General features: G+C 49.1%; 1 protein-coding gene across 5 annotated transcripts in view; it reads left to right on the top strand.

The window, feature by feature from the left end:
* Positions 1-25,401, top strand: part of KALRN (kalirin RhoGEF kinase) — a 664,115-nt gene that overhangs the window by 583,368 nt on the left and 55,346 nt on the right. For 3 of the 5 annotated variants that reach the window (XM_008155509.3, XM_028131145.2, XM_008155511.3), the window contains 11 exons: positions 635-918; positions 2,112-2,216; positions 5,712-5,807; positions 15,338-15,468; positions 17,131-17,197; positions 18,565-18,668; positions 19,162-19,231; positions 19,783-19,869; positions 20,691-20,783; positions 21,799-21,849; positions 22,689-22,766. In XM_008155509.3, the coding sequence (XP_008153731.2) occupies positions 635-918; positions 2,112-2,216; positions 5,712-5,807; positions 15,338-15,468; positions 17,131-17,197; positions 18,565-18,668; positions 19,162-19,231; positions 19,783-19,869; positions 20,691-20,783; positions 21,799-21,849; positions 22,689-22,766 (1,166 nt within the window). The remainder of the gene's footprint in view (positions 1-634; positions 919-2,111; positions 2,217-5,711; positions 5,808-15,337; positions 15,469-17,130; positions 17,198-18,564; positions 18,669-19,161; positions 19,232-19,782; positions 19,870-20,690; positions 20,784-21,798; positions 21,850-22,688; positions 22,767-25,401) is intronic. The other 2 variants (XM_028131137.2, XM_028131147.2) reach the window with 2 other exon arrangements.

Below are 25,401 nucleotides of genomic sequence, written 5' to 3'. Positions count from 1 at the left end.
TCTCTTCCTCCAAACCTTGGCAGTCCAGCCCTTCCAACACTGATCTGACCCTCTGAATTCTGCTGCCTTGTCGTCCAGAGTCCATACAATTAATCACATTCTGCTGTGTGAATTATCTTTACCTCGTGTGCTCTGTCTTGCTATTTAACTCTCTGCTTCTCTCTCTCTCTCTTCTGTGTGTGTGTGTGTGTGTGTGTGTGTGTGTGTGTGTGTGTGTGTGAGAGAGAGAGAGAGAGAGAGAGAGAGAGAGAGAGAGAGAGAGAGTAGCTAGATAAGGGGCCTCTGACAATAAACTCTATGACTTGCATATCTTTAGAATACACTAATGGGTGCTCCATGACATTGCTATTGGTCGGTAATTCTTCTTAGGACCTTGGGTTTTTCCATGACGCCAGGTGTCTTTGTCTTCTGTCCTCTCCTGTTTCCACAGTACCTGGAGTGGTGCCTTGCACAGAAAAAACTGAGAGTGTCTAGGCAAGTCCTGCCACTCCAGAGAGCGTTCCCTTGACCAGGGCCTGCAGCTGGCCTTGACGTTCTGCCTCATGCCCTCGCTTCCTGAGGACAGAGCTGCCTCACGCCCGGGCTGGCAGGTGCCTTCATTGCCCCTGACCCCGCTCTGTCTGTTTTTCCTCAGATGCATACTCTCATTCCTCAAGTGAAAATGGAGGCAAGTCTGAGTCAGTGGCCAACCTGCAGAGCCAGCCCTCCCTGAACTCCATCCACAGCTCCCCCGGCCCCAAGCGCTCCACCAACACCCTTAAGAAGTGGCTGACCAGTCCTGTGCGCAGGCTCAACAGCGGGAAAGCAGACGGAAACATCAAGAAGCAGAAGAAAGTGCGCGATGGCCGCAAGAGCTTCGACCTGGGCTCTCCCAAGCCTGGAGATGAGACGACGCCTCAGGGAGACAGTGCTGATGAGGTACCGACCTGCGGCCCTCGGAAGGGCTTCAGCACGCATCCTTCCTGCAGCCCCGGGCACCATCTTCCCCGGGGTGTAGTAAGCTGGACAGTCTAGTCCCCAGTAGTGTCTTCTTGAGCCTAAGTGACCCGAGTTCTCTGTGTTCTCAAGACCTTGCCAGTTTGATCTGTGGCCAGTTCAGAGACTGAGCAGCACCTAGCACATCTGCACACAGACACCATTTTGCTAGATTTGGCTCCAAGGGGAGCCAGGGGGTCACCTAGGCCCCTGCCACTGCTAGGGACTCCATCAGAACCTGCTCGGCCTGTTTAGAATAGGAATAAAAGAACAGAGGTCATTTCACTTGGAAAACAGAAGACTGTGCTGGGAGATTGTCGCTCTTTACAAGTGTCTTGAGCACTGCCACATATGAAAGGGAACAGACAAGCCCAGCTTGCTCCCAGGGGAGAATTATGATTGACAGACGGGTGAACGTTTCCACAGGCAAGGTTTCAGCTCAAAGAGAGACTTCACAGCGGGGGGGGGTCAGCTAGCGATGGAATGAGCCTTCATGAAATGAATGGCCACCATACTGCAAGGGTTTGGGAGACTGCATGATCTCGCCTAACAGAGAGACGCCTGTGCTAGCCAAGAGGTCAGACGGGATGACCCTTGGAAGTGCCTTCCAACGCTGAGATTCTGTGATCAAAATGTAGTGGGTCTGTTTGTTGGTGGAATGGGATAGCTGTTTTATCTGGCAAACTAACCTACTCTAGTCACTGATGTGACTAAGTAGTACTTCCTGATATGTAACCGTACGCTCTTTGTAATTTTGTGCTGTCTGCCATTTCTTCCTGAGAAAAGGAGCCTGGTGATACTCAGACTGTGTTTTAATAGTCCTTCGAAAACTCAAGAAGTTAGGCTCTCTCTGACCACACTCAGCTTTCCCTTTCACTGGCTAATCCACAGGTAGATGTGTCTCGTGCGCGCGCATGTGTGTGTGTGTGTGTGTGTGTGTGTGTGTGTTTCCCTCATTTGGTCCTCACTGTCCTTTAAGGTAAGCAAGTATACCTGTTCTACAGAGGAAGGCACTGAGGCTAAAAATAGTAGGCTGAGAGAGGAAGTATCTTATATGTTGCTTTAAAAAAAATTGCCAAGTCCATTGGCATCTTTAACTCTATGGAACAGTGACTAATGCTGCTCTTTTGTTCTAGAAGAGCAAGAAAGGTTGGGGTGAAGATGAGCCAGATGAAGAATCCCACACCCCGCTCCCTCCGCCCATGAAGATCTTTGACAACGACCCTGCACAGGATGAGATGGTAGGACTTCTTGACTCTCTCACTTGAACGAGGATGTGTAACGCATGTGCTTTCATTTTGTGTGTGTGGTAGGCAGCAGTACTCTCTCCCTTGTTATCTCTTGCACTACATGAATCCATGGTGGTGTGGGTTCCGACTGGAGTTGGTAGGGTCCTCCCCCTACAAACCCTGGAGGTCTGACTTCATTCTGGGCAGTGTGGCCGTGTGTGTAGAATGGGCAGAGTGGGGATCTGCTGGTATCGTGTCCTACTGATGAAAGGTTATGGCTTTGTCTTTGGGAGCAGCTGATCCCAAAAGGCACCGTTAGTCTCCAAAAGGAACCTGAGGTGGTCCCGGCCATGATCATTTTCCTGTGCTTCGTTAGTTGTTTCCCCTGTCCTCAACTCTAGCACCTAAAGAATGGGAACTTCCAGGCAAGCCCAGTGCTGTTGACATTCTGCAGGCACAGCATGAGGATGGAGCTCAGGGGAGGTTGCTGTCAGAGGTGGACAAACCCAGCTTGCCAGGTTGCTCAAGTTCTCGGTTTTGCAAATGCCCTGAGGCCCACAGGTGTCGGAAGTATGATTAGTGGGCCTCTAATCGCCCCTGAGGGTGGTCATTCCGGTTGTTCTGGAGCAGAAGCTGAGGTGGGATATGTGTTCAGGTTCTGCCCCGAGGCCAGAGGCTGCTCTAATCATGTGCTCCATCACTCACTTTCCTTACAAGCCACGCTTCCTCTTAGTGTTGCTGTCCTTTGGACTCTGGAGTTGAAGTGATGGTTACCATTTTTTATTGTACATTGCATTTGCTTTTCAGAATGTCATGTACTGGTTGTGGCAGTGGTAGTTGTGGTGGTGGCGTTGGCGGTGGTGGTGGCGGCGGTGATGATGGTGGCGGCGGTGATGATGGTGGCGGTAGTGGTAGTGGCAGTGGTAGTGGTGGTGGTAGCAATGGCAGTGGTGGTGGCATTGGTGGCAGTGGTGTTGGTGGCGGTGATGGTGGTAGTGGTGGTGGTGGTAGTGGTAGCACTGGTGGTGGTGGTAGCAATGGCAGTGGTGGTGGCAGTGGCAATGGCAGTGGTGGTGGCAGTGGCAATGGCAGTGGTGGTGGCAGTGGCTTAGCCTCTGTCCAGGTCTCCCAGTGCTCTCTAGTGTTCTGCCATGCAGTGGGGCAGCCCCCTCGGATGCATACAGTACCACCTAGGATACAGTTCCGAAAGGACTGTGCAGATGCTTCAGCATTTCTGGTGAGAGCCCAATTCTTGTTTTAATTCTTCTCTACATTTGGGTCATTACCCGCAGACACTAATTGAGGGCTTCCTCTGTGCCAGAGGGACTCACTCCAAGGACAGGATGATGACTAAGATGTGGTCGCTGCCCCCTCTGTGACTCGCCATGAGAAGCACAGTTGTGGCCCCTCCTAAGGTGATGTTGGTGACCCTGGTCTCCAGGGCCAGCTCTGACTCTTGACTATTGGCAACAAGTAGCAAGAAGCCAGGCGTGGTGCCCATCCTGGAATCCCTGCGCTTCACCTTGAGGTGGGAACAAGGACCAGCTCACTGTGTTCCCAGAGGCCTATCCATGTAACATGGTCTGTAAACAGTGATAGCGCCCGTGGGCAGTGGGACGCTTGTGTCGCATTATCTGCCATCTCACGCAGCCCTCCGCACCAAGGTGCCAGCTTGCAGAAGATAAGTAAAGGTCATGAACTCTCCCCCTCTAGTAACCCCAGAAACAGCAGAAACAGTTTGTTTGGGGAAAAGGATGTTATGTTGTTTCTGGATAATTTTTAACTGAAAATGTGGACTTACTCCCAGATGTCTATGTAGGCTTTTCTCAGCCAGAAACCGGGAGATGGCAACAGTCGCTTTGTATCCTCATTAACCCTCCTCTTCCTGCTTGTTTGACTTCTGAACCCTTGTTTTCTGGAAAATTTGAGGATCCTCAGAACTTCTAGCAAATGGTGTTGGGTTTATAAAAATAATTTTTACAACAGTGTAAAAGGAATTTTTAAAAGTCTACTCACTGTAATGTTGTGCATGTTTCCTTCTAATATTCGTTCATTTGCATGTATGTCTTACTTACTATGTCCTAATTAATTTTACCTCCGTAACTATAATTTCACGAGTGAGGGAGCATTAGGTTACTTATGTGCCAGAATTAGCTTGACCGGCCTGTTTGAGGATATCCCAGGTTGCTTCCAGCTTTGGCTACTCCAGATAGTACTGCCCAGGTCACCTGGTACACACACTGCTGCCCTTGCAAACAGTGCCCGGAGGTAGGGTTACTAGATCAAAAAGTTGATAACTTGGACTTCCAAACAGACTGGCGCTTTTTTCCTGCATTCCGCAGGAGAGGAAAAAGAGTGTCCTTATGTCTCTCTTAATTACACTTATCTGATTTTTTTTACCCCGTCTCAGAAGTAGAGACTAAACTCACACTGAGATTAGACAACAAGAAGCTTCCTTTCTGAAACTCTTCCCCGAACGTAAGGGACAAGCTGGAAACCAGAGCACAGCCAGGACAGTCGGTCATTAGTCTCAAAGGCTGAAGGCGCATGCGTCCCGGGCCTGGGAACACCATTGCCCTCTGCTGCGGTGTGCCAGGGGTAAAAGCTCCCCCCTGCATGTAGGGTTAATCATGTCCCCCAATTTCTTCTCAAGAAGGAGAAGGAAGAAAATATGCCACCGCCCCTCAGTGAGCAGGAGTTCCCAAACCATTGACCAACAGCCACCTGGACCCATCCTTATTGTGGGTTGAGGGGAAGCGGGACAGCCCATGGCTGAGCCTGCCTTCACTGTGAGCGGGAGAGTCCTTTGTTGCTCCAGGAGACACACACGTCCTGCTAAAGCCCTTTATAGTTTCCCAGTGTTCCAGTGTGGGGACCTTACCTGGAATAGCTGTGTTTGTGGAGGAGTGTGTGTGTGTGAGTGTGTGACTGTGTGTGTGTGTGTGTGTGTGTGTGTGTGTGTGAAGGAGGTGTCTAGCTTTCTGGTCTCTAAGTGCCCTGCCCCCAGCATTTTTGCTTGACCCCAGGTGAAGATCTATATTTAAGATCTGAGTAAAGCAAGGACAATTTAACTTCTTTGGACACACTGGAGGCTAGGTGTTTTTACTCCCTGCATACCCTGGAACAGCAATGAGCAGCCTTGAAATGACCAAAGTCTTGTCTGGCCCCTTCCCCCCATGCCCATCACCCTCACTGCTATCAGTGGGTGCAGCCCTTACCTATTGGCCTCTCAGGGAACACAGTGACCCCACCCCTCAGCTCCTTTGGTGGCCTGCCTAAGGAGAACCTAGTCCCATCCCTGCTTCCTTCTGGCCAGATTTCCTGACATGGGGTCTGGCAGGCCTGTCCCACACCCACACCCTATCTCCCTCTGTCATCTCTTCCCTCGAAACATAGAGCTTTGCTTGCCTTGCCTGCCTTGAGCTTCGGACTTGCTGTTTTGCTTTCTAATGGCTAGTCCTCATTCCTTGCTAATCTGCTTTTCCTTTGCTGCTCAATGTCTTGCAGTCCTCCTCTTTGCTAGCAGCCCGGCAGCCTTCCGCCGAAGTTCCTACTGCTGCAGACCTTGTCAGTGCAATAGAGCAGTTGGTCAAAAGCAAGCTGGTAAGTGGGGGTCCTGGAGGCACTTCTGCCTGTATCTTACCTCCATGTGGCTCCCCGGGGCCGGGCATCTGTCGGCCATGCTCTCCCTTGCACACACCCTCATCCCTCCTACAGCACTGTTTCCGGCTAATGGTGCTTTCTACTAAAAAAGCTGTACCCCAGAGTCCTTTTGTTTTGTGTGTGTGTGTGTTTTAAAATATATATTTTTTTATTAATTTCAGAGAGGAAGGGAGAGGAAGACAGAGAGATAGAAGCATCAGTGATGAGAGAGAAGCATTCATCGGCTGCCTCCTGCAAGCCCCCTACTAGGGATGAAGCTCCCAACCTGGGCATGTGCCCTTGACTGGAATCAAACCCGGGACCCTTCGGTCCGCAGGCTGACGACACTTTGTACCCTGAGCCAAACCAGCTAGGGCCCCAGAGTCCTTTTGGACTTTGTTTGAGAGTGGGCACCGGCAATGAACAGGATCTTTGCGATTGTGATCTTGATGAAAAGTGAAAAATACTCAAGACAAAATAGCCCCCAGGGAAGTGACATTTGGACAGTGACTGATGTGTGTCTGGTTAGCCCAGAAGCTGACTTTGCTGTTGAGACACAGAACATGGGTTGGACCTGTGAAAGCCCTGGGTAATTTTATTTGGGGACCTAGTATAGCCTTCTCGCTTGCAAAATCTTACATAAGTAGACTGCTGATTGTGAAGGAGAATGGGCACAAGTGTGTGGATACCTCACCACGGGAAATTCAGAGCGCTGGTGCCCATCCCGCTCTGAGCCTGAGCTGGTTCAGGGCTGCAGCATCAGTGCTGGTGAAAGCGCTCCTTTCTGGGTAGAGCCTCCATGGCTTCACGCTGAGGTGTGTCGGGGCAGCATGGCAGTCTGAAGCGTTTTCCTTTCCTTGGCTCCCATTTATGTCGCTCACTTGGTTTTTATTGCAACTCCCATTAGGATAAATGCCCGTGCTCCTGCCAGACTTCTGCTGGGCAGTGCTGTTAATCAGCGCCATTTACTAGTAAACCCGTCTCCATTGGCCCAGGAATGAGAGGAAAACGATGGATGCTCTCTCTAGGGAAAGCTGCCTGCTGGATAATCATTTTAATTACAGGAACTCCCTTGTTAAATACCCCAGCTCTGTACCAATGAAATTTAATACACGCGAATGTCTTCTTTTCCTTCTAACTTTCCTTCCTAATTTAAAAACCAAAACGAAACTTAGCTGGTGTTTTCAGTAACTAGTGCAGACTCTGGAAGGTTGTTCATTTCCCTGCCATCTCTCACCGTCCTGCTGGTCGGAGCTGGGTAATCCTGGGCACCTGCACTGACGTGTCAAAGCTCACCTCTCTGACCACTCCTCACTGCTCTCCTTTCCCCTCCACACTCACCTATACACCCTCTTCATTCTCTAAATACCATTTCATTTTTTCCCCTTAAAATTCATCCTTTTGCCCTAGCTGGTTTGGCTCAGTGGTTTGAGCGCCGAGCCACAGACTAAAGGGTCATGGGTTTGAATCAAGGGGCACGTGCTTGGTTGTAGGCTCGATCCCCAGCCTCGGTCAGGGCACGTGTGGGAGGCAACCAATCAATGTGTCTCTCTCACATCGAAGTTTCTCTCTCTGTGTCTCCCCTCTCCTTTCCACGCTCTTTAAAAAATTGATGGGAAAAAATATCCTTCAGTGAGGATTAACAAAATCATCCTTTTTTTTTTTTTTTTTTTGCATTTTCTCTTTCACCACCTGAGCCTGGGCCCTGACCGCATGCCTGGGCAATGGCAGTATCCATTGCTTGATCTTCCCCCACCCTGTCTGCCCTCCTGGCCTCACTCTCCTGTCGGGTCTCCCATAAGGCTGTTTATTGCCTCCCTCGCTGGTGAAGGCTCACAGCCTCCCGCTCACCTATACAGGCAGCCATTTCCAATGCTGGTGCCTTCAGATACACAAGATGCAGGAAGAAAATATTAGCATCTCTTCATCTCATTATTTTACAGTGGCTTTGTGTATGTTTTAATCTGTACATAATGCTGTGTAGTTTATAAATAAGTTACATGCTTTGGGAATGCATAACCAAAATTATGCTCACTGATAGAGGTATAGAAATCAAAGTTTGGAAATCACTGGCCCGTAGATACTTACCCAGAATCCTAATGTTCTGTAGCCTCCTCTCCAACCTGTCTTCCTAGCATCCACTTGTTATTCAGGCTGATGAACTCTGAATTGTCTTCTTCACTATCCCCAAGCACACATTTAGCTTTCCTCCCTCCAAGTTGCTGTGCATACCACTCAGCTTCTCTGGAATGTTCTCCCTCCTGTGCTTGTCTAAAGCATAATGGTCCTTCAAGGCCCCCTCAAACCTCATCTCTCCTCAAGGGCTTCCCAGACCAGCTCAGGACAGCCCTTAGAAGGTCCCGCTGTGCTATGTGTTAAAATCACTGAATCTTCTCATTTGCATCCTACCCCTCCAGGTAGGTGATTTGTCATTGAGGACATGATGCTCTCCTCCATCAATGTGCAGGAGCTTTTTACACTTACATCAGCAAACACTTGTTTCCAAAAGTCTGTGTTTTTTCATATTTTGGATTACCTTTCCCTACTACTACAACTCACCTTAGCACTAGTAGGAGTCTCTGTTCCCCTCCAGTTTGTGTGCGCAGTGGGTCTGGTGTTAAACATGTGAGTTCAGACATTGAAAAGTCCCATAAGAGCAAACTTCCCAAAGGAGAGGGCATGGAGGCTGGTGGTGGAGTTGACCTCCGAGAGCAGGTTCTCAACATATCTTTGCATGAATGGCCTTTCTGTGGTGAGTTTCCCATAATAAGGGCTTTAACTTCCACCAATAATTACCTGCTGTGAGCCCAGAATTACAGGGATTTCTTTGGCTGAACATACAAAACCAAGCTCATATCAGGGAAAGGAAGGAGGGAGCAGTGGTTTGGATTCTCAGAATCTTCTCACCAAAATTCAATTCTTTGCCCTCTCCTCTACTTCCTCTGTCTTCCCATCCCCACACATACCCACTGTGGGGTAGCGATGGAGCCAACACTGGGCAGTGGTTTCCTCAGCCACATTTTCATCTTCAAGACTTGTATTCCTGCTCTTTAGCTTAGAAGAGGGTAAGACGTAGAGCCTGTAAAAAATTTGAACTTTTTATTTGACTGTAAGTACAACAGTGTGGTCCTGGGCTGGGTAAGGAAGGGACAGTGCACGGATTAAGGGGAGGAGCAGCCTCATGTACTCAGCGCTCTCAGGCACGCCTGTCCTGAGTTGTGTGTGAGTCATGTATCGGGTTCTGAACCTGGAGTTTCACAATATTCTTGAACTCGATGAAAGTCGCCTCCGAGGAGGTAACCAATACTGTGTGGTCCATGTCATTTGAAGGAATGCTGAAGGAACTGAGCGTACGTATGGGGAGAAGTTAGGAGAGGGAAGACACAAGAGCTATGACCTAATAATTGAGCACTGCCCTGGGAAAGAAGGGTTTCTTTCTCTCAACGCTTCTTCGCTGCAGAGGGCGGTCCCGGACCTGTGGGTGGAGGTTATCTTATTTCCACATAAGAAGAACTAATCAGGTGCTTTTCAATGCAGAGCCTGGAAATTTTACAGGAGCCTGTAGTATATGTGGACTTTTTGTCTAAGGCTTGAGTTCTGTTTTCGCTGCTTGAGAGATGGCACCAGATTCTGCTCTGAGAGTTCACTTGGCCCCCTAGCTCTCCCCGAAGCCACGCTGAGATCCCTGTGTCTGAGTTTCAGGCCCAGAAGAGGCCTGGCTCCCTGTGTGCTCGTGGCCCAGGGCCTCCTCTCGATTGTGATCTCTGCTGTTGAGAGCTGCTGCCCGGGGATGAGGGCAGGTGCTCGCTCACCTGCGTGCAGATAAAGCCCCCAACGCCCCCGGCGGCAAGTCTCTGGACATTAATGGACACGTCTGAGTTCTCTCCTGCCAGCATTAATGGTCTTTACCCAATGCTTTTGTTTACCAAGAGAGGATGCCCACCCACTTCCCCAAAGTAGAGCTAACGTACTTTTCCTAGGTTTTGCTTTAAGGTGTTGTCATTAATTCTGAGGCAGGACTAAGGACTCCCCCTGCTTTCCCTTGTGGTTTTTAATAAAGCCTTTTCTAGACATGTGGACCGGTGCGGGTGTTAGGTACCTAAGGAATCAGAAGGCCGTGTTTTAGTCCTGCCCATGCTGCTTACTGTGTAGCCCTGAGCAAGTTACTTAGGCTGCTTGGTCTTTGATTTTATCTCATTTATCAACAGGCTGGTTCTGTCCACCGGAAACTAATCTCAGAAGCGTCATAAGGAGGATTGAGTAAGGTGTGAATGCACTTTGTAAACTGAAAAACAAGCAACCCTCAAACCTTACCTCTTAGCCAACTCATAGGTACTGTGAAGGGCAGGGCAAGGAAATCTGGACCTACTTGATCCTCTGTGGCCACACCCTGGGCACAGGGTCACAATATTTGTCAGCCAGGATATTGGTGGTTGGGTAAATGTTGCTGGGTGTAATAGCTTAACAATCCACACTGAGTGGCCAGATTATTATAATCTCTGAATGCATAATAAAATGCATAATAAAAGGCTATTATGCAAATTGTCCCCTCGACCAGAAGTTTGACCAGCAGGCAGGCCGGCCACCCATATCCTCTCCCCCTGGCCAGGCTGGCCGGACCCCACCCATGCACGAATTCATGCACCGGGCCTCTAACATACACACACACACACACACACACACACACACAGTATACACTGAGTGGCCAAATTATTATGTGTTCAGAGATCATAATAATCTGGCCACTCAGTGTATATGATTTGGTTTTATTCCTCAAGCTTGAGCAGCAGAGCTTCCTGTTCAGGGTATGTCTCTAACCTGCCCCGAGATGCCCCCACCTGCTGGAGAGGAAGGGCTGAGCCTCTAGAAAGAAAGCCTCCTCACTGAGCTCCTGTCGTCAGCAGCACAGCACAGTCGTTCCCTGTGGACCTTTCGCTGACGATCCTCTGCCTTGAGGGAAGGAGCTGCCGGGACTCTTGTTGAGTCTGCCTGAGCCTGGCTCCCTGGGACTGTGTTCACCTGCCCGCCCTCTGGGACTCCCGCTTTGACAGCATTCACCTTGGTCAGCCTTGGTCCGCTGTGGCGGGCACGTAGCATGGGCAGGGCCAGGCTGCACTCATGGGTGTGCCTGCTCACCTTTAGATGACCTGGCCTGCTGTGTCGGCTGCAAGGTTGAACAGCAGAAGTTCAGAGTCCAGACGGGAGGAGATAATGGCCCTGTGATATCCGCTGTGAAGGTGTGTGTCTTCAGGAACTGGCTTCCTCTGATAGCCCTCTCGGATAGGATTATTGAGCTTGTTGAGATAGAAAAGTTTAGATTTCTACCGGAAAATTTTTAACCCAAAGTCACAAACCTGAAATGACATTTGCCTGAGAAAGCCGGACTTCAGTTTTTCTCCTACCCCCACCCCAACTTGCCTGGGAATGACTGAAATCGAATACCTTTGTCCAGAGGAGAGTATACACATTTTTATAAAAAGGCAGAGCAGCTAAGAGGTTGGTGTGGTAGGTGGTGCTGGACCCACCCCTTACCTGTGGTTTCATCACATGAGCTTTGACCTCTCCCGAAGAGTTCCATAGCATATTCAGTAAATTCTGGGGTCCTACTATGTGCCGGCTCTGAGATCAAGCACAGAACCTTCCTTAAGGGGACTCACAGTCTAGGGTTAATGTTCAGCATCCCCGCCTGCCTGGGCTGTTGCAACCATTTCCTCTCGATTTCAGGCTCTCTCTTTACATGGCTGACAGAGGAATCTTTCTGGTCTTTTTCTTTAAAAAAACGTATTAATAGTTCTTTCTTACAAATAAAAGTAACATATGCTCATTCAAGAAAACGAAATGAAAAAATGACAAGAGTACGAACAAATTATAGCATCATTCATAATAGCATCATCTACCAAGCATGTCAAACTCACGGCCGGCGGGCCACATGCCTCCTTTAAATAAACAAGGCATGTGGCCTGCCAGCCACGAGTTTGACGTGCTTGATCTAGACATAGTGTTGAAACTTCTAGACTCTTTTTTAGATAATGCAATCACAGCGTGTTCAAAATCTAAGACCTGTTTTTCTTTAGTATCTTATCAGCAACATTTCCCCAAGTCATGAAAAGGAACACTAAGACCGCTCTTTCTAAAACTTAAACTCAATGATGTTACTTCCCTGCTTAAAATCCTCCTATCATTGGTGTTAGAAGGTAAAGTCGCTACTTCCTGATGCTCCATACAAGGCTCCCTATGATGGGACTCCCGCATACTTCTCCAGGGTTACCTATTTCATCCCTCACCTCTTCTTTCCCTGGTGCCCACTCACCCCCGTCCCTCCCCGCTCAACTTCACACCATGCAGCTCACAGCTTCCCAGGCTGCCCGTGGGGTTGAACACCGTGATCCTATTCTCACAGTGCTGTCTGGAATGCCCTCCCATTGGTATATCTTTCTCAATACTCAGTCCAAGTTGCCTCTTCCATGAAGCCTTTCCCTTTCTCCTCCGCCCCACCACAGAGCTGCCTGCTCCTCTTTTCATCCCTCATGGTACCTCTTCTGGAAGACCACCCAGGTGCCTTATACCAGCAGTTCTCAACCTTTCTAATGCCGCAACCCTTTAATACAGTTCCTCACGTTGTGGTGACCCCCCAACCATAAAATAATTTTCGTTGCTACTTCATAATTGTAATTTTGCTACTGTCAATGAATTGTAATGTAAAAATATCTGTGTTTTCCGATGGTCTTAGGCTCTACAGCAGCCATTCTCAACCTGTGGTCGCCTAAGACCATCGGAAAACACAGATATATTTACATTACGATTCATTGACGGTAGCAAAATTACAGTTATGAAGTAGCAACGAAAATAATTTTATGGTTGGGGGTCACTACAACATGAGGAAGTGTATTAAAGGGTCGCGGCACTAGGAAGGTTGAGAACCACTGCTTAGACTATGGAGGGCAGGGAACCATATCTTGCTCATCTTAGTTTCCCCAGGACTTTGCAGATAGTCAGCGTGAGGGTACATATTTGCTCAAGTACAAATAAATGATCAGTTACAACACTGTGCCCTGAATGCTGTGCGGGGTGTGTAAAGGGTGGTGATAGGAGCCCAGAGGAAGGGCGTTTTGTGGGTATGTGATCCAAGATCCAGCAGACAGGAAATGTGTTCATTTTTAACATGGGGTAGCCTTCCTCCACACTTAATCTACTTTTAAAAATTCTATTTGCATTTCTGTTCCCTGACCTTGGACCAACTATAGGAGCACCCATTGTGCAACTTTTGTCCCTCCCTCCTTTGTACACCTTTTCCTTTGTCCACTGGGACCGCTGTGACCTCAGCCTGGCGGGGCAGAAGTCCTCCCTGGGGTGGTGCACAGCCCACCACTCCTCAACCAGCCACCGCTGCCTGCGTCCCCCCAGGAGCAGCACAGACAACTGAAAGTCACCCCTAGTGGCCCTGGAGTGGGACCCAGTATCCCAACTCCAGGGAGCGAAGTCCTCAGAGGGAATCCCTGTTGGGCCGGTGTAGGTATTTATAGCCAGAGCCATTATTTGAGGCAGATCACCCAGCGTTCAGCTTAGCCAAACCCTTTACTTCCCTCTTCTTCCCCTCTCACAGCTTCTGCCTTCTCAGCTCCATCCCAGAGACAACCTGGGCTTTGTGCTCCTGTAGCAGGTCAGGCAGGAGGCGATGGAACCTATTTCTCTGTGTGACACTGTGGACTCCTCAGTTGCCCTTCATTCTGCAAAAGAGTTAGTGTGGACCCCATTAGGCTGGATGCTCCACAGGACAGCCTTGTAGGCAGTGATATAAGCCTGTTTCCCAGGCCTTGCAGCCAGCATCCTGCCGGCCAACGGGCTGCAGAACAAAGGCTGTAACAGGGCAACGGGGAGGGGAAAGGAAAGGGAAGGGAAAGGCATGTAATCAGATCAATCAGCAGCTGGGTCCATCTGCCTGGGAGCTGGTCTCTGGTGATGGCACCAGGGGACTTGTCACATGTCATTTGAAAAGCCTGCCTGTCCAGGGCTTGTCAAGCCTCAGCACCAGACACTCATTTCCTTAATAACTGGGTACAGATCCTGAACCTATAAATTTAGCTAAACTCTTCTTGACCTTTCTATATTTTTAGCCTGTGCTGCTTCTCTGGATAACGGTGCCCATGGCTGATTACTTGTTCTATAAAATACCTTCCTGTCAAGTTAAAAGGAATTCTTTTTCTCCAGCTTAGAAACCCTGTCCTCTTAATTCTAGTTTCTATGTTGGTAACAAAATCCTGTTTAGCCTTCAGCACATTCTGTGGATTTGGGGGTCCACTCGGGGGGAAAGAAGGTCGACATCTCTTCTCAACTTGAAGTTTTTCAGCTTCAGGTCTTCACATTCTCCACCTGTCCTCACGCGGCGGCCCCGTGGGACCGCTTCCATTTTTGTTTCATTTTCCTGGACTGTCTCTGCCTCTCCCTGGCCTGTGGTGAGACACAGCAGCTGTCAGAGTCCCTGACAGATGGTCCAAGTGCAGGTTAAGCCCATGCCGATGCCTTCTGTTCCTACGACCTTTACGGACACTTTCTGATCCCTGTGGCTTTACCCTTCGGGCTGATGCTTTCAGACTGAGAACGTGAGCCTTGCCTTCACGCCGCAGTGGTGCTGTGGACGGGCCTGTGGAGAACTGGGACTCATCTCCCATCCTTGTTTGACAGTTGCCCACTGACTTCTCCCGTCGTATTATTCCTCCACATTACTTCTGCCAATTTGCAAAATGAAATGCTAAGTGTCCCTGTGTGGTCTTTCTCTCCAGGCACTTTTATTCCTCAGAAATCTGTAGAAAGGAGAGTTCTGATCTGCAAACTGAGGAAAACTGAAGCGTAGAATAATGTTAGCTGTCTCCCTTAAGGTTGCCCAGGCACTTGCAGATCTGGGATTGGAATCCTTTACCCTTCGCTCTCTCTAGGGTGCCATAGTAATCCCTGTAAAGGCCTCTCATTCCTGTAGTAACTTAATTAAAAGAAATGAAAGGGATTAATAAATGAAAGAAAGCCCTTGTTAAATAACCTAGAAAACAAACATGTTTTTAGAAAAGGCTAAATCTGTTGACTGCTTCAAAAACAATACTAACTAATTAAACAAACATGATTTTAAACAACTGGTTTTCCTATCACTATCCTCCCTGTTCATTTGCATTTGATGCTCCTGCAACCGATTTTCTTTTCTAACTGCTTGTTCCGTGTAGAATTGCGATGACTAGCTTTACCTCTGGAGCCCTTACCCAGAAACAAATCACTTTGACAATTTCATTATGTCCCATGTCTGGGAAACAGGCAGGCAGCCCCCGCTGACTGCCTGAGAAGGGGCCGCGCTGGGCTCCCTGCTGCAGGACGATGGGCGTCTCTGATCTCCTGGGGCCTCACTGGGTCCAGGAAGAACAGCCTCGGCTCGGGCGGGAACACGGGGCCTTCCAGGTGACTTTCAGTGTGCGCTTTTCTAAGGCTGTTCCATCTTCTCTTTCCAGAGCCTAGAAGGAGGCTCATACCGGGGCAGCTTGAAGGACCCAGCAGGCTGCCTGAATGAGGGGATGACCCCACCCACACCTACGAGAAACCTGGAAGAAGAGCAAAAAGCCAAGGCCCTGAGAGGCAGGATGTAAGTGGCTCCCCTGATTCCACCCTGGTGCACAAGTGTGCGGTGGGCGATGGGCAAGGGTCGCAGTAGTTTGGGGAGAATGGAGGGATCAGAGAGCCCTTCAAGGGAAGAGATGCCAGGTGCACTAGCAGCACCCAGCCCAGCCCCTTCCCGAGGCAGCCCTCAGTGTCTCAGGGGACAGTTTAGGATAAACATCCCGCCTGGAGACAGAGCTGGACCTCATCTCCATGGGACCCTTCCAGCCCCCAATTCCCACTCTAACTTGCCTGTGGGCTTCCTTTGACCACTTTCTTCCAAGCAATAACTTGGGCTGAGCTAAAGATATATTTAAGTACTTTTATTTGGCCTTCCCGGTTCCTTCCTGTGGCCTACAACACATGATTGTGTGTCTCAGGGAGAGGGAGCGGGTGGGCGCGCTGGGCGTGCTGATAAAGAAGCATGTGTTCCCTGCTTCCTCCCGTTGCCCGAGGCCCCAGACCCGGGAATTTGGTGGCTTCTCTGTGCCGTGTAGATGAAGAATTTCAGATGAATTGCTTCCTGGTTCAGAACGATTACAACCCTTGTGCTGGGGCCCTTCTTTGACATCTCAGAACTTTATTTCTTCTGCTACTTGGGCCAAAAATGCAGTTGTGTGGCTCCAGGCAAACCTCTTTCACGCTTAGATAATATGCGCCAGACATCAGCACGCCACACAGCACCTGGCCTGTGCCAGGGCACAGCCATCCGAGTCTGAGTCCAGCTCTTGATTGTACAGAGAGGAGCGTTTGGGATTGATGCCCTGGGGACTCCTGAGAGCCAGTCCGAGCAGTTTCCCAGGCAGTGGCTACCATGAAAGCACTCTGCTACTCACGTTGTCCTCTTGGGCAATACTGCCTGAGCATTCTCGTCTGTTTACAGTAGGGCTTACAATCCCTACCTTGTTCTGAGCATGAGAAAACCCCAGTGATGCAACTGGCAAATGCTCCAAGAAGAAATCATGGACAGGAAAGAAACCAAGAAAGCAAATGCCCTTGAAGTTGTTAAATCCTACATCTGCTGGTGGGTCAGGAGGTTGAGCATTCAAAGCTGTGATTCTGGAGAGTCTGCAGTCGGCCTTGCTGGCCTTGACTGGGGATTTTGCAGGCCAGTCACCATGGACACGTACCTGAAGAACTGTGGCTTCTGTATCTCAGAAGCCTCACTTGCTGTCAGTATCTCCAAGGCCTCAAAAGGTGGCTAGCAGACAAATGTCTTTCTCCTCTTGTGAAGCGAAGAACAGAGCTGAAAAGTCTCACACTGATCCCTTGGCCTCAAATCTTTCATAACTCAATTTTGCCAAAGTGGTTGTCATTCTTTCTGCCCTGTGTCTATACGGTTGTTCCGTTACACGTGAGGGAGGCAGAAGCACAAAGAATGGGAATAGGAATGCTGGATTGTGCGTGGCGTTCTTTGTCTGACTGGGTGTGCCGCTGGGAAAGCCTTATCGGCCTCAGTGCCCCCAGCAGTCCAGCGCGGGCCTCTCGTAGAGAGAGCACCCGTAAGCCCCTTCCCGAGGGTGCCAAGTGTGGGCTGTGGGGTGGTCTCTCCACAAAGGCACCAGAGTCACTTCCCTGTGAACTCAAGTGTGAAGATTCCTTGCTTCACGATTAAGAGGAACCTCATTGTTCTTCATCTCCCGCTCAGGTTTGTCCTGAATGAGCTGGTGCAGACGGAGAAGGACTATGTCAAGGACCTGGGGGTTGTGGTGGAGGTGAGTGGATGGCTCGGGGTGGGTCTGCTCACCCAACCGGGGACATATTGGGCCCTCGCTGGGCCGAGGTGTTTTCTCCCCGGGTATTTGCAAAAATGAAACTAGAAATGGTAATAGATGAACTTGAATATGCAGATAAGGGTTTTGTTGTTGTTTTTTTCTTTTCTTTTCCCCTTGAATATTGTCAGAGACCTAGAGGGAGGTAGGGCCCCAAATGTTGCAGCCTCTTGGTTAGAGCTGAGCCTCTCGCCTTGTTTTAGGTGACTGAGTTTTTGTCTCAGAGCTTTTCACTGGTGTTCAACCACGTGATTCCTCAGAGCCGTGAGCCACCAGGACCTGCACTAAGCAGGTCACACCTAGTGATGCCTTGGGGCTTATCTGTTTTCTTAGACTTTTAAGGAGAATGTTATGACTACCAAGAAGATGACGGACAAAGGAAAAACCACCTATCGGGCAAGATTGGCAGGTCCGCAGTTCAGAGTCAGCTTGGCAGTAAATAAAACAGCTCTTTCTCCATAGGGGTTTACCTTAGGGGGACTTAGACACTTGGATGAGAAAGTCAAAAAAAGTAAATGGATAATTTAGATGGCTTAGAGCCCTGTGGCTAAACATCTTAAACAAATCATGTGAATTCTAAACACTGAATGTCTGATACCTACATCACCTGCCGGTGCCTCACATTGGACCTGTAAGTCCCCATCCTGTGAGATCTGCTGACTTAGGGTTTGTATTTGCTTATCCTGAACCTTGGATAGACAAACTAGCCTGGCGTGCAACGGACCTGAGTTCTGACTTATAGAAAGTTATTCTCTTCTCCAAGGAAGGATGGGGCAGGCAGCGGGGCAGCAACCTGCACCTGCAGGCAGCCTAGGAGTGAGGGGCTCGGGAACTTGGAGGCGGAGCTGCAGGGCAGCCAGACCTCGGTGGTGCGACTGTAAGACAGAGCGCTGACTCCCCAACTGTCTCAGCTTCTCATCTGTCAGACGGGGTACGTGCTGCCTGTGCAGCCGCAAAGCCTGACTTAAACGCTAAAGTGAGATTATACATGATGACATTTTCTAGACTCTCAAGTGTTAACACAGTGAGACTTATTTCTAGGCCAGATGTGTCTAGTTCTGAGCCTTTAAAGAAATAGACCTCAGATGGGGAGAAGGAAGAGGGGCAGGTGATTTCTTCTTTCCTCTGCTTTCTTAGAAATTCGTAGAAGTGTTGTGTCTCACTCTGCACAAGGGTGAAGTCCTGGTTGAACAGTGAGAAACCACAGGGGCACTTGCCCTCAGGCTCCTGCAGAAAGGGCTGCAGTGTGGTGCTCACCCAGAAAGCTTTCTCCTAAAAACTGCTCAGCTCGTCCTTGCCTCTGCCCACAGGGCTTCATGAAGAGGATAGAAGAAAAGGGTGTCCCGGAGGACATGCGAGGGAAGGACAAAATCGTGTTTGGAAACATTCACCAGATTTATGATTGGCATAAGGAGTAAGTACTACATCGTCCTGGGATCCGGGCGTCCTAGAATCCAGGTCTCTCCCGTCCTCACCCCGCATCTGACCTTAGGGCCAGGGTTTGGGGAGAGTCTTCCGTCATTTACCTCAGCCTTGAGAAGTTACACAGTGCTGAAGAATGTGGCTTCCTTCTTTTTTTATTTTATTTTTATTTTATTGTTTAAGGTATTACAAATAGTAGTACATAGTCTCCTTTCCCGCCCCCCCACTGACCTCCCCCCGGCCTCCGCTATCCCCCGGTATTTGCCCTCACCCCCGCCCCCAGTGTCTTGCGTCCATTGGTCATGCTTACATGCATGCATACAAGTCCTTCGGTTGATCTCTTAGCCCCCCAACTCTCCCCTACCTTCTGCTATAGTTTCACAGTCTGTTTGATGCTTCTTTGCCTCTGTATCTATTTTTGTTCAACAGTTTATAATGTTCTTTATATTTGTGGCTTCCTTCTTTTATCCCCTCCCTCCTTTCAGTTTTTTCCTGGCCGAACTAGAAAAATGTATCCAGGAGCAAGACAGATTGGCCCAGCTCTTCATTAAACACGTGAGTGTTTCCTGCCCCTTCTTCCCCTCCCCTTACACCAGCCTCACTTCTATGCATTTTTATTTTTTTAATTTTTTAAATATGTTTTTATTTATTTCAGAGAGAGGAAGAGAGAGGGAGAGAGAGATAGAAACATCAGTGATGAAAGAGTCATTGTTCGGCTGCCTCCTGCACACCCTCCCACTGGGGATCAAGCCCAGCAACCCAGGCATGTGCCCTGACTAGAAATCAAACCATGACCTCCTGGTTCATGGATCGATGCTCAACCACTGAGCCACACTGGCTAGGCAACTTCCATGCATTTTTAAATTCCTCTCTCCGCTGCTATTCCTTCTCACCTTTCTCTGAGTTGTTAACTGTCTCGGCAGTTTGGACGATGGACTCTTGCCACTCCATTCCCTCCTCTGCCCTTGATATGTCATTGCCTTGGTGCATCCCCAGAGTGTGGGCCGTGTGTTTGTCCGCCGGCGTGTAGCCCAGCACAGTGCTCTTAGACTCAGGTTCCGCGTGAGGCGGAGGGGTGTCTGAGCGCCTGCCCTCTGCCCTTGCAGGAGCGGAAACTGCACATCTACGTGTGGTACTGCCAGAACAAGCCGCGCTCCGAGTACATCGTGGCCGAGTACGACGCCTACTTCGAAGTAAGCTGCGCCGGCTTTGCTGGTGGGAGCGGTGGGGGGGGGGGGGCATTCAGGCCGAGACAGCGCATTCAGAAACAGCAGCCATCATCCAAGACAGGGACAGCTGCCTCGACACAGCCATGAGCTTCTTAGCTCGATTCCCAGGAGCCCCTTTGCCTGGGAGGAGCGGAGGGGTGAGCGTGTGGACTGCTTTCAGAGGCCTCCGTGCTCAGAGTGATCGTGGTGCCGAGGCTGCTTCCGAAGCTCGGGCCTCCTCCTCCCGGGCCCCCGGGCAGACTGTGCCCACACTCCTCTGCACCAGCCTGGAGACTGCCTGCTGAGGGCCTTCCACCTTGCTGAGGTGCTCGCAGTCACCTCGTAGTCTCTGCTTCCATCCCCAGAGTTTCTGTCAAGCACCCGAAAATGTTTGCTCTGCCCCAGCCTGGACGTGTGTGTTTTGCTGGCGGAGAGGCAGCCATCACTTGGAAAGAGCGTTTGCAGATCTGAGTTGAGGGCCCCAGGCTTGTGTCCTAGGAGAAGCCCTTGGTTCCCCTGGGCCCGGGAGCGGTAGGGAGAACAGAATACCATTCCTGCTCGTCCCCAGGACCCGGGCCAGGACACCGGCTATGACAGTGATTGACGGGCAGAGGGTAACGATGTGTGTTCTGTTATTAATAACAAATTAGCAGTAGTGTAGGCAGTTCTGCCTCTTGCGTCGTTTGAAGATTCTAAAACTTTAGTGGCAAGCATGACCGCCTGTCGTCCTGGCCTTGAACCCTGACCTAGAATACCCCAAGTCTTCGGTTCCTTTTTTTTCTAATACCACTTCCCTTGTGTTCTAGGAGGTGAAACAGGAGATAAACCAAAGGCTGACGCTTAGCGACTTCCTTATCAAGCCCATTCAGAGAATCACAAAATATCAGCTGCTTCTCAAGGTGAGAGGGCCGGGAGCCTGGGTCAGGGCCAGGGAAGGGTCTTCATGGCTCTGAGCTAGCAAACAGGTTAGCTGCGGTTCTGTCTCCACCACGCTATTCCGTGGACTCATGGGGGCACGTGTGGGCTTCTATCTTGGCTGGCGGTTACTTGTGTCCGCTTTGCCCTCAAATAGATTGTATGCCTGTTGTTCCTACCTTTAAGGTTGATTAATTCATTTTTTTTCCCCAATATCTTATTTTGTCACCATCACTGACTTGGTACCTTCAAGAAATTAAAAAATAACAAGAGCATAAAATCAAAGTGGAATACAGGCAGTCCTCGGGTTACGTCAGACTCGACGTACGTCGTTTCGTGGTTACGTCGCCATCTCCCATTTATTTATAAAAAAAAAAAAAAGTTCCGTCATTTCGACCTATGTACATATGTGCTTTATGTTTTTTATTATTTATTTACCACAAGTAAAGGTCAGGAATTGTTACCTTTCTTTTAAATTTTTTTACTGTTTCACTTCGTTACTGCTGTGTATGTGCTCCATGTGAGTGGCGTAGGTGCTTATGTAGGTGGGTTCCGACTTACGGCGAAAATCGCATTACGTGGCACCGTAGGAACGGATCTCCGACGTAACCCAAGGACCTACTGTACAAGTGAAAGGAAAGGAAAGGCCCTAGAAACCTTAGATGAGTAGTAATACCTAAATTTGATCATGTTTTACTTTCTGTAATGGTTTAATTTAATTCGTCTTACAGAGAAGGGGGTATATGGTGGAGAGACTTCCTTCCTCCCTCCCTTTTCTCAGAATGTTGAATCTTTGCGTATACTGGGGCTTCTCTGTGATATATGTACAGTATGACTCATAGCCCCATTTCCAGCTACTACACAGCATCACCATCTCTAGGGGAAGGAATGTCTCTGGGTGTTGCCACAGTGTCTGCAATGCTGGGTTTTTATAGCTCTGACTATTTTCCTAACTGATTTCACCCTCCCATACCCTTTCCCGCCTCCCCGACCGACTAGGACTTCCTGAGATACAGCGAGAAGGCGGGTTTGGAGTGTTCAGAGATCGAGGTGAGTTTCCTGCTTGTGATGCTGACTGTTGTAGGGACGACTGTGGGGTGTCTGTCTCTAAAGGGGGAAGATTGGCTCTGGAGACCGAGAGTCCAGGCTGGCTCCTCTAAGACAGTAAGAGCCCCTTGCAAACAGCTGTTGAGCAGGATGAGGAGCAGCGAGTATTTATTAGCACGCAGAGTTAATCCTGTCCTGGGCCAGGTCAGAGCTTAGTCCCACTGGTGTTCTGCTGTGGCCCAGGGACACGTGGTGGGAAGGGATGGTATGTGGGCCCTCTGACATCCTTCAGAGACTGGGTGTTTCAGTGTGCAGTTTTATCCATGAGCCCCGGTACTATTTGAGTCTAACATACAAAGCATTTCATTTTCACTCCCTCCCCGCCCCCAAAGATTGCTCCTTAAGCGAAGTCCTTTGAGACAGTGTCACCATGGGGATTGTTTTAAGCCAGACCATTCTGGAAGGTTATTTTAGGTTAAAACCTCCAGTGTTTCACAAGCCAGGCTAAGCTGTTGCTTGGGCAGCTAGAAAACAACAGAGAGAAGAACGAACATATAAGAAGGAGAGGGAATTGATGACCAAAAGTGGGAAGGTAGGAAAAGGATGGGCTGGGCAGCATTCTCCCCACATGTGGTCACTGGTTCACGTGTTGCCCCTGCACTGGTGACCAGCAACTTCCCCCTCCCCACCCCTCACCCCCAAGAATAGACAATCTCGCAGTCCTCTGGGACCAGTGTCGTTTCCTAGAATCAAGGAACTACCAGGAGGTCCCTGCCTTCCAGCATGAAATTGCCCTGAGCTTCCCATTCCCCCTCCTGAGCTGCTGTTATTCTTCCTGACAGAAAGCAGTGGAGTTAATGTGCCTTGTTCCAAAACGCTGCAATGACATGATGAATCTGGGACGCCTGCAGGGCTTTGAGGTAAGCCCCCAAGAATGCACCTAAGCTCTCTCACTGGGCCTCAGGAGCCCTGGTGGAGGAGGCTTCCTTTGAAGTCCTGTGCCCGACTCCTTGCCTCCTTCGCCCCATCTACTCCTTTAGGCCCGTCTGGCCTCTCTGGTGCACAGGCCTCGATACCTCATCTGTATAGGACACCCAGTGACAGCACAGTCATAGAAAGTCACAGAGCAGCAGTCACCCAAGCTGGAGTCAGAATTCCAAGAGGCTTGGAAAGACCCCATATTGTTTATCACTGTGGACCTGGCACTGGTCTCTTCCCTCTTCTCCTGCTTGAGGCATGCGAGCTGTGTGAGGGGAGCAGGCCTCTGTGATGGAAATAGAACCAGGGGAAAGTAGAGCACTTTTTTGAGAGAGTGGCTCTAATTGACAGGTCTACCTAGTGGCTCGGTTAAACAAACATTCAAAGCTCTAAAACATCAGAGTGCACACTTCTGTTCTTTAAAGAGGAGAATCAAATTTTAGGACAGACAGCTAGGATTTTGGTTACAGTCAATGGACTAGCCTAAGCAGACTGCCATGACAAAGTACCACAGACTGGTGGCTTCAACAACAGACTATCCTTGCGAACAGCTATTGAGCAGGATGAGGAGTGGCGAGTATCAATTAACACATGGAGTGTTTTTCTAGAACTCGAGAATCCTGTTCAACTCATTTCTATCAACTCATTTCTAGAAGCTAGAAGTCCAAACTCAAGGTCAAGGAAGGTGGTTCCTTCTGAGGACTGTGAGAAAGAGGTCTGTCCAGGCCTCTCTCCTTGGCTTGTAGACGGCTGCCTTCATGCCCATATGGCATTCTCCCTGTATCTTCACATCATCTGCCCTCTGTGTCCTAATTTCCTCTTTTTATAAGGGCACCCATCATCCTCGAATAGGAATCACCATAATGGTCTCACATTAACTTTTTAAGGACCCTACCACCCAATAGGGTCCCATTCTGAAGTCTGGGGGTTATGGCTCAACCTGTGAATTGTGGGGGATACAGTTCAACCATAACAGTGAACCTTTAAAGAGCAAATCGATTTTTCTAATTTAACTTAATAAGTGGCTGTTGTTAGCTTATATCCAAACAGCATATATTGACTAAACATAATCTGTTGAGTATCAATATGGTAACATTGAAACAGACACAGTTATTGACTGGTACGTAGTTGTTGAGCCCTGTAGAGAAAGAGGTGAATCTTTCAGTCCTGTATCCCGGTAATCCTGCAATCTCAAGGTTTCATTATTCCTTTTTTGGAGAAAAGGGAAGATTTCTGAAAGTTGACATAATTAAGAAAGAAATAACCTTTTTTTCTTCTGGCTAAATTAAAAGAGGTAGACTAGACTAGATATAAGGCAGACTGGCCCGTAAGTAAATTTCGGAATGCTATATTCAGCTTTGAGTTCTTGAGTTGGATCCATGGTGTTCTTGAGGCAAATTCTTGTGTCCTCCTTGCCCTTCCAGCCCATCCTGGTGTCCCTGTCTGATCTCCATTGCTTTGTTGTGTCCAGGAAGTATGTGGAGGGTCTTCTTTGCTGTTCTTTTTGATAGATTCCCAGTTCTCCCCGGTAGACCTAGGAGGAGAGTAAGCAGGATTACACAGCAGCAGCATACCTGACTTCTTACACGGTGCTTCTTTAGTCATCCTAGATGAAGTTTTATACCTTTTTCCTTGGAGTTATGCCAGGGCTGAGGCTATTCTGAACAAGGCAAATAACTCCTTTTGCTCTTAAACCTTGATGGCCCCATGTTTTTTGAGCAAGAGTCTGACTTGACTTTCTCTTGGTCTCTGAAGAGGCCACTGACAAGAGGATCAGCATCTGATTTGCTGCCTGATTCACATCACACTTCACAGGAACTGTGCCCTGACCGGGAATTGAACCGGCCACCTTTTGGTACACAGGTTGATGCTCAAACAACTGAGCCACACTGGCTAGGGCAATTATTTTCTCTTTTAAATCAAGTACCACTATCTGCTTTTTTCCTCAAGCCCCAGAGAATCTGCATCGCATTCCTTCAGTTAATTGGAAAGGATCATGAACATATTTCCATTCCTTCTGAAGTCCATGGCTTTGAACCAGGGAGGAGGTAGCCCCTTCATTTAGATTCCCTCCCTTTTAAATCCTCTAGCTTTCCCTTGAGCATCGGCAGGGCTATAACTTATGGGTCAGGCTTTATGTAATATTAATAAAGCTTTTAGAGCTTTCCTAGCTTGCTAGTCACCAGCTTAATATTAACTTTGGACCAGGGTAGAGATAAGCCTGTTTGGCTGCTGACCTTGACAATGAGGAGCCATGATCCAAGCAGAGGGAATGTGTTTCTCAGGAACATGAAAGGAAAATGAAAAGCCCTGGCCGTGTAGCTCAGTTGATTAGAGCATCGTCCTGATACACCAAGGTTGCAGGTTCGATCCCCGTCAGGGCACATACAAGAATCAACGAATTAATGTTGGTTGGCTCTAGGCACAGTTCCTGTGGAGTCTGACCTGAATCAGGCAGCGAATCAGATGTTGATCCTCTTGTCAGTGATCTCTTCAGAGACCAACAAATGGAACAACACATTGATGTTTCTCTCCCTTTCTATTTCCCTCTCTACCTTTCTCCCTTTCTTCCTCCCT

This window comes from Eptesicus fuscus, chromosome 3 (assembly GCF_027574615.1).
Source record: "Eptesicus fuscus isolate TK198812 chromosome 3, DD_ASM_mEF_20220401, whole genome shotgun sequence".
Classification (NCBI taxonomy): Eukaryota; Metazoa; Chordata; class Mammalia; order Chiroptera; family Vespertilionidae; genus Eptesicus; species Eptesicus fuscus.
The sequence above is the reverse complement of the archived record's forward strand: the minus strand, read 5'-3'. Positions and strand labels throughout refer to the sequence as shown.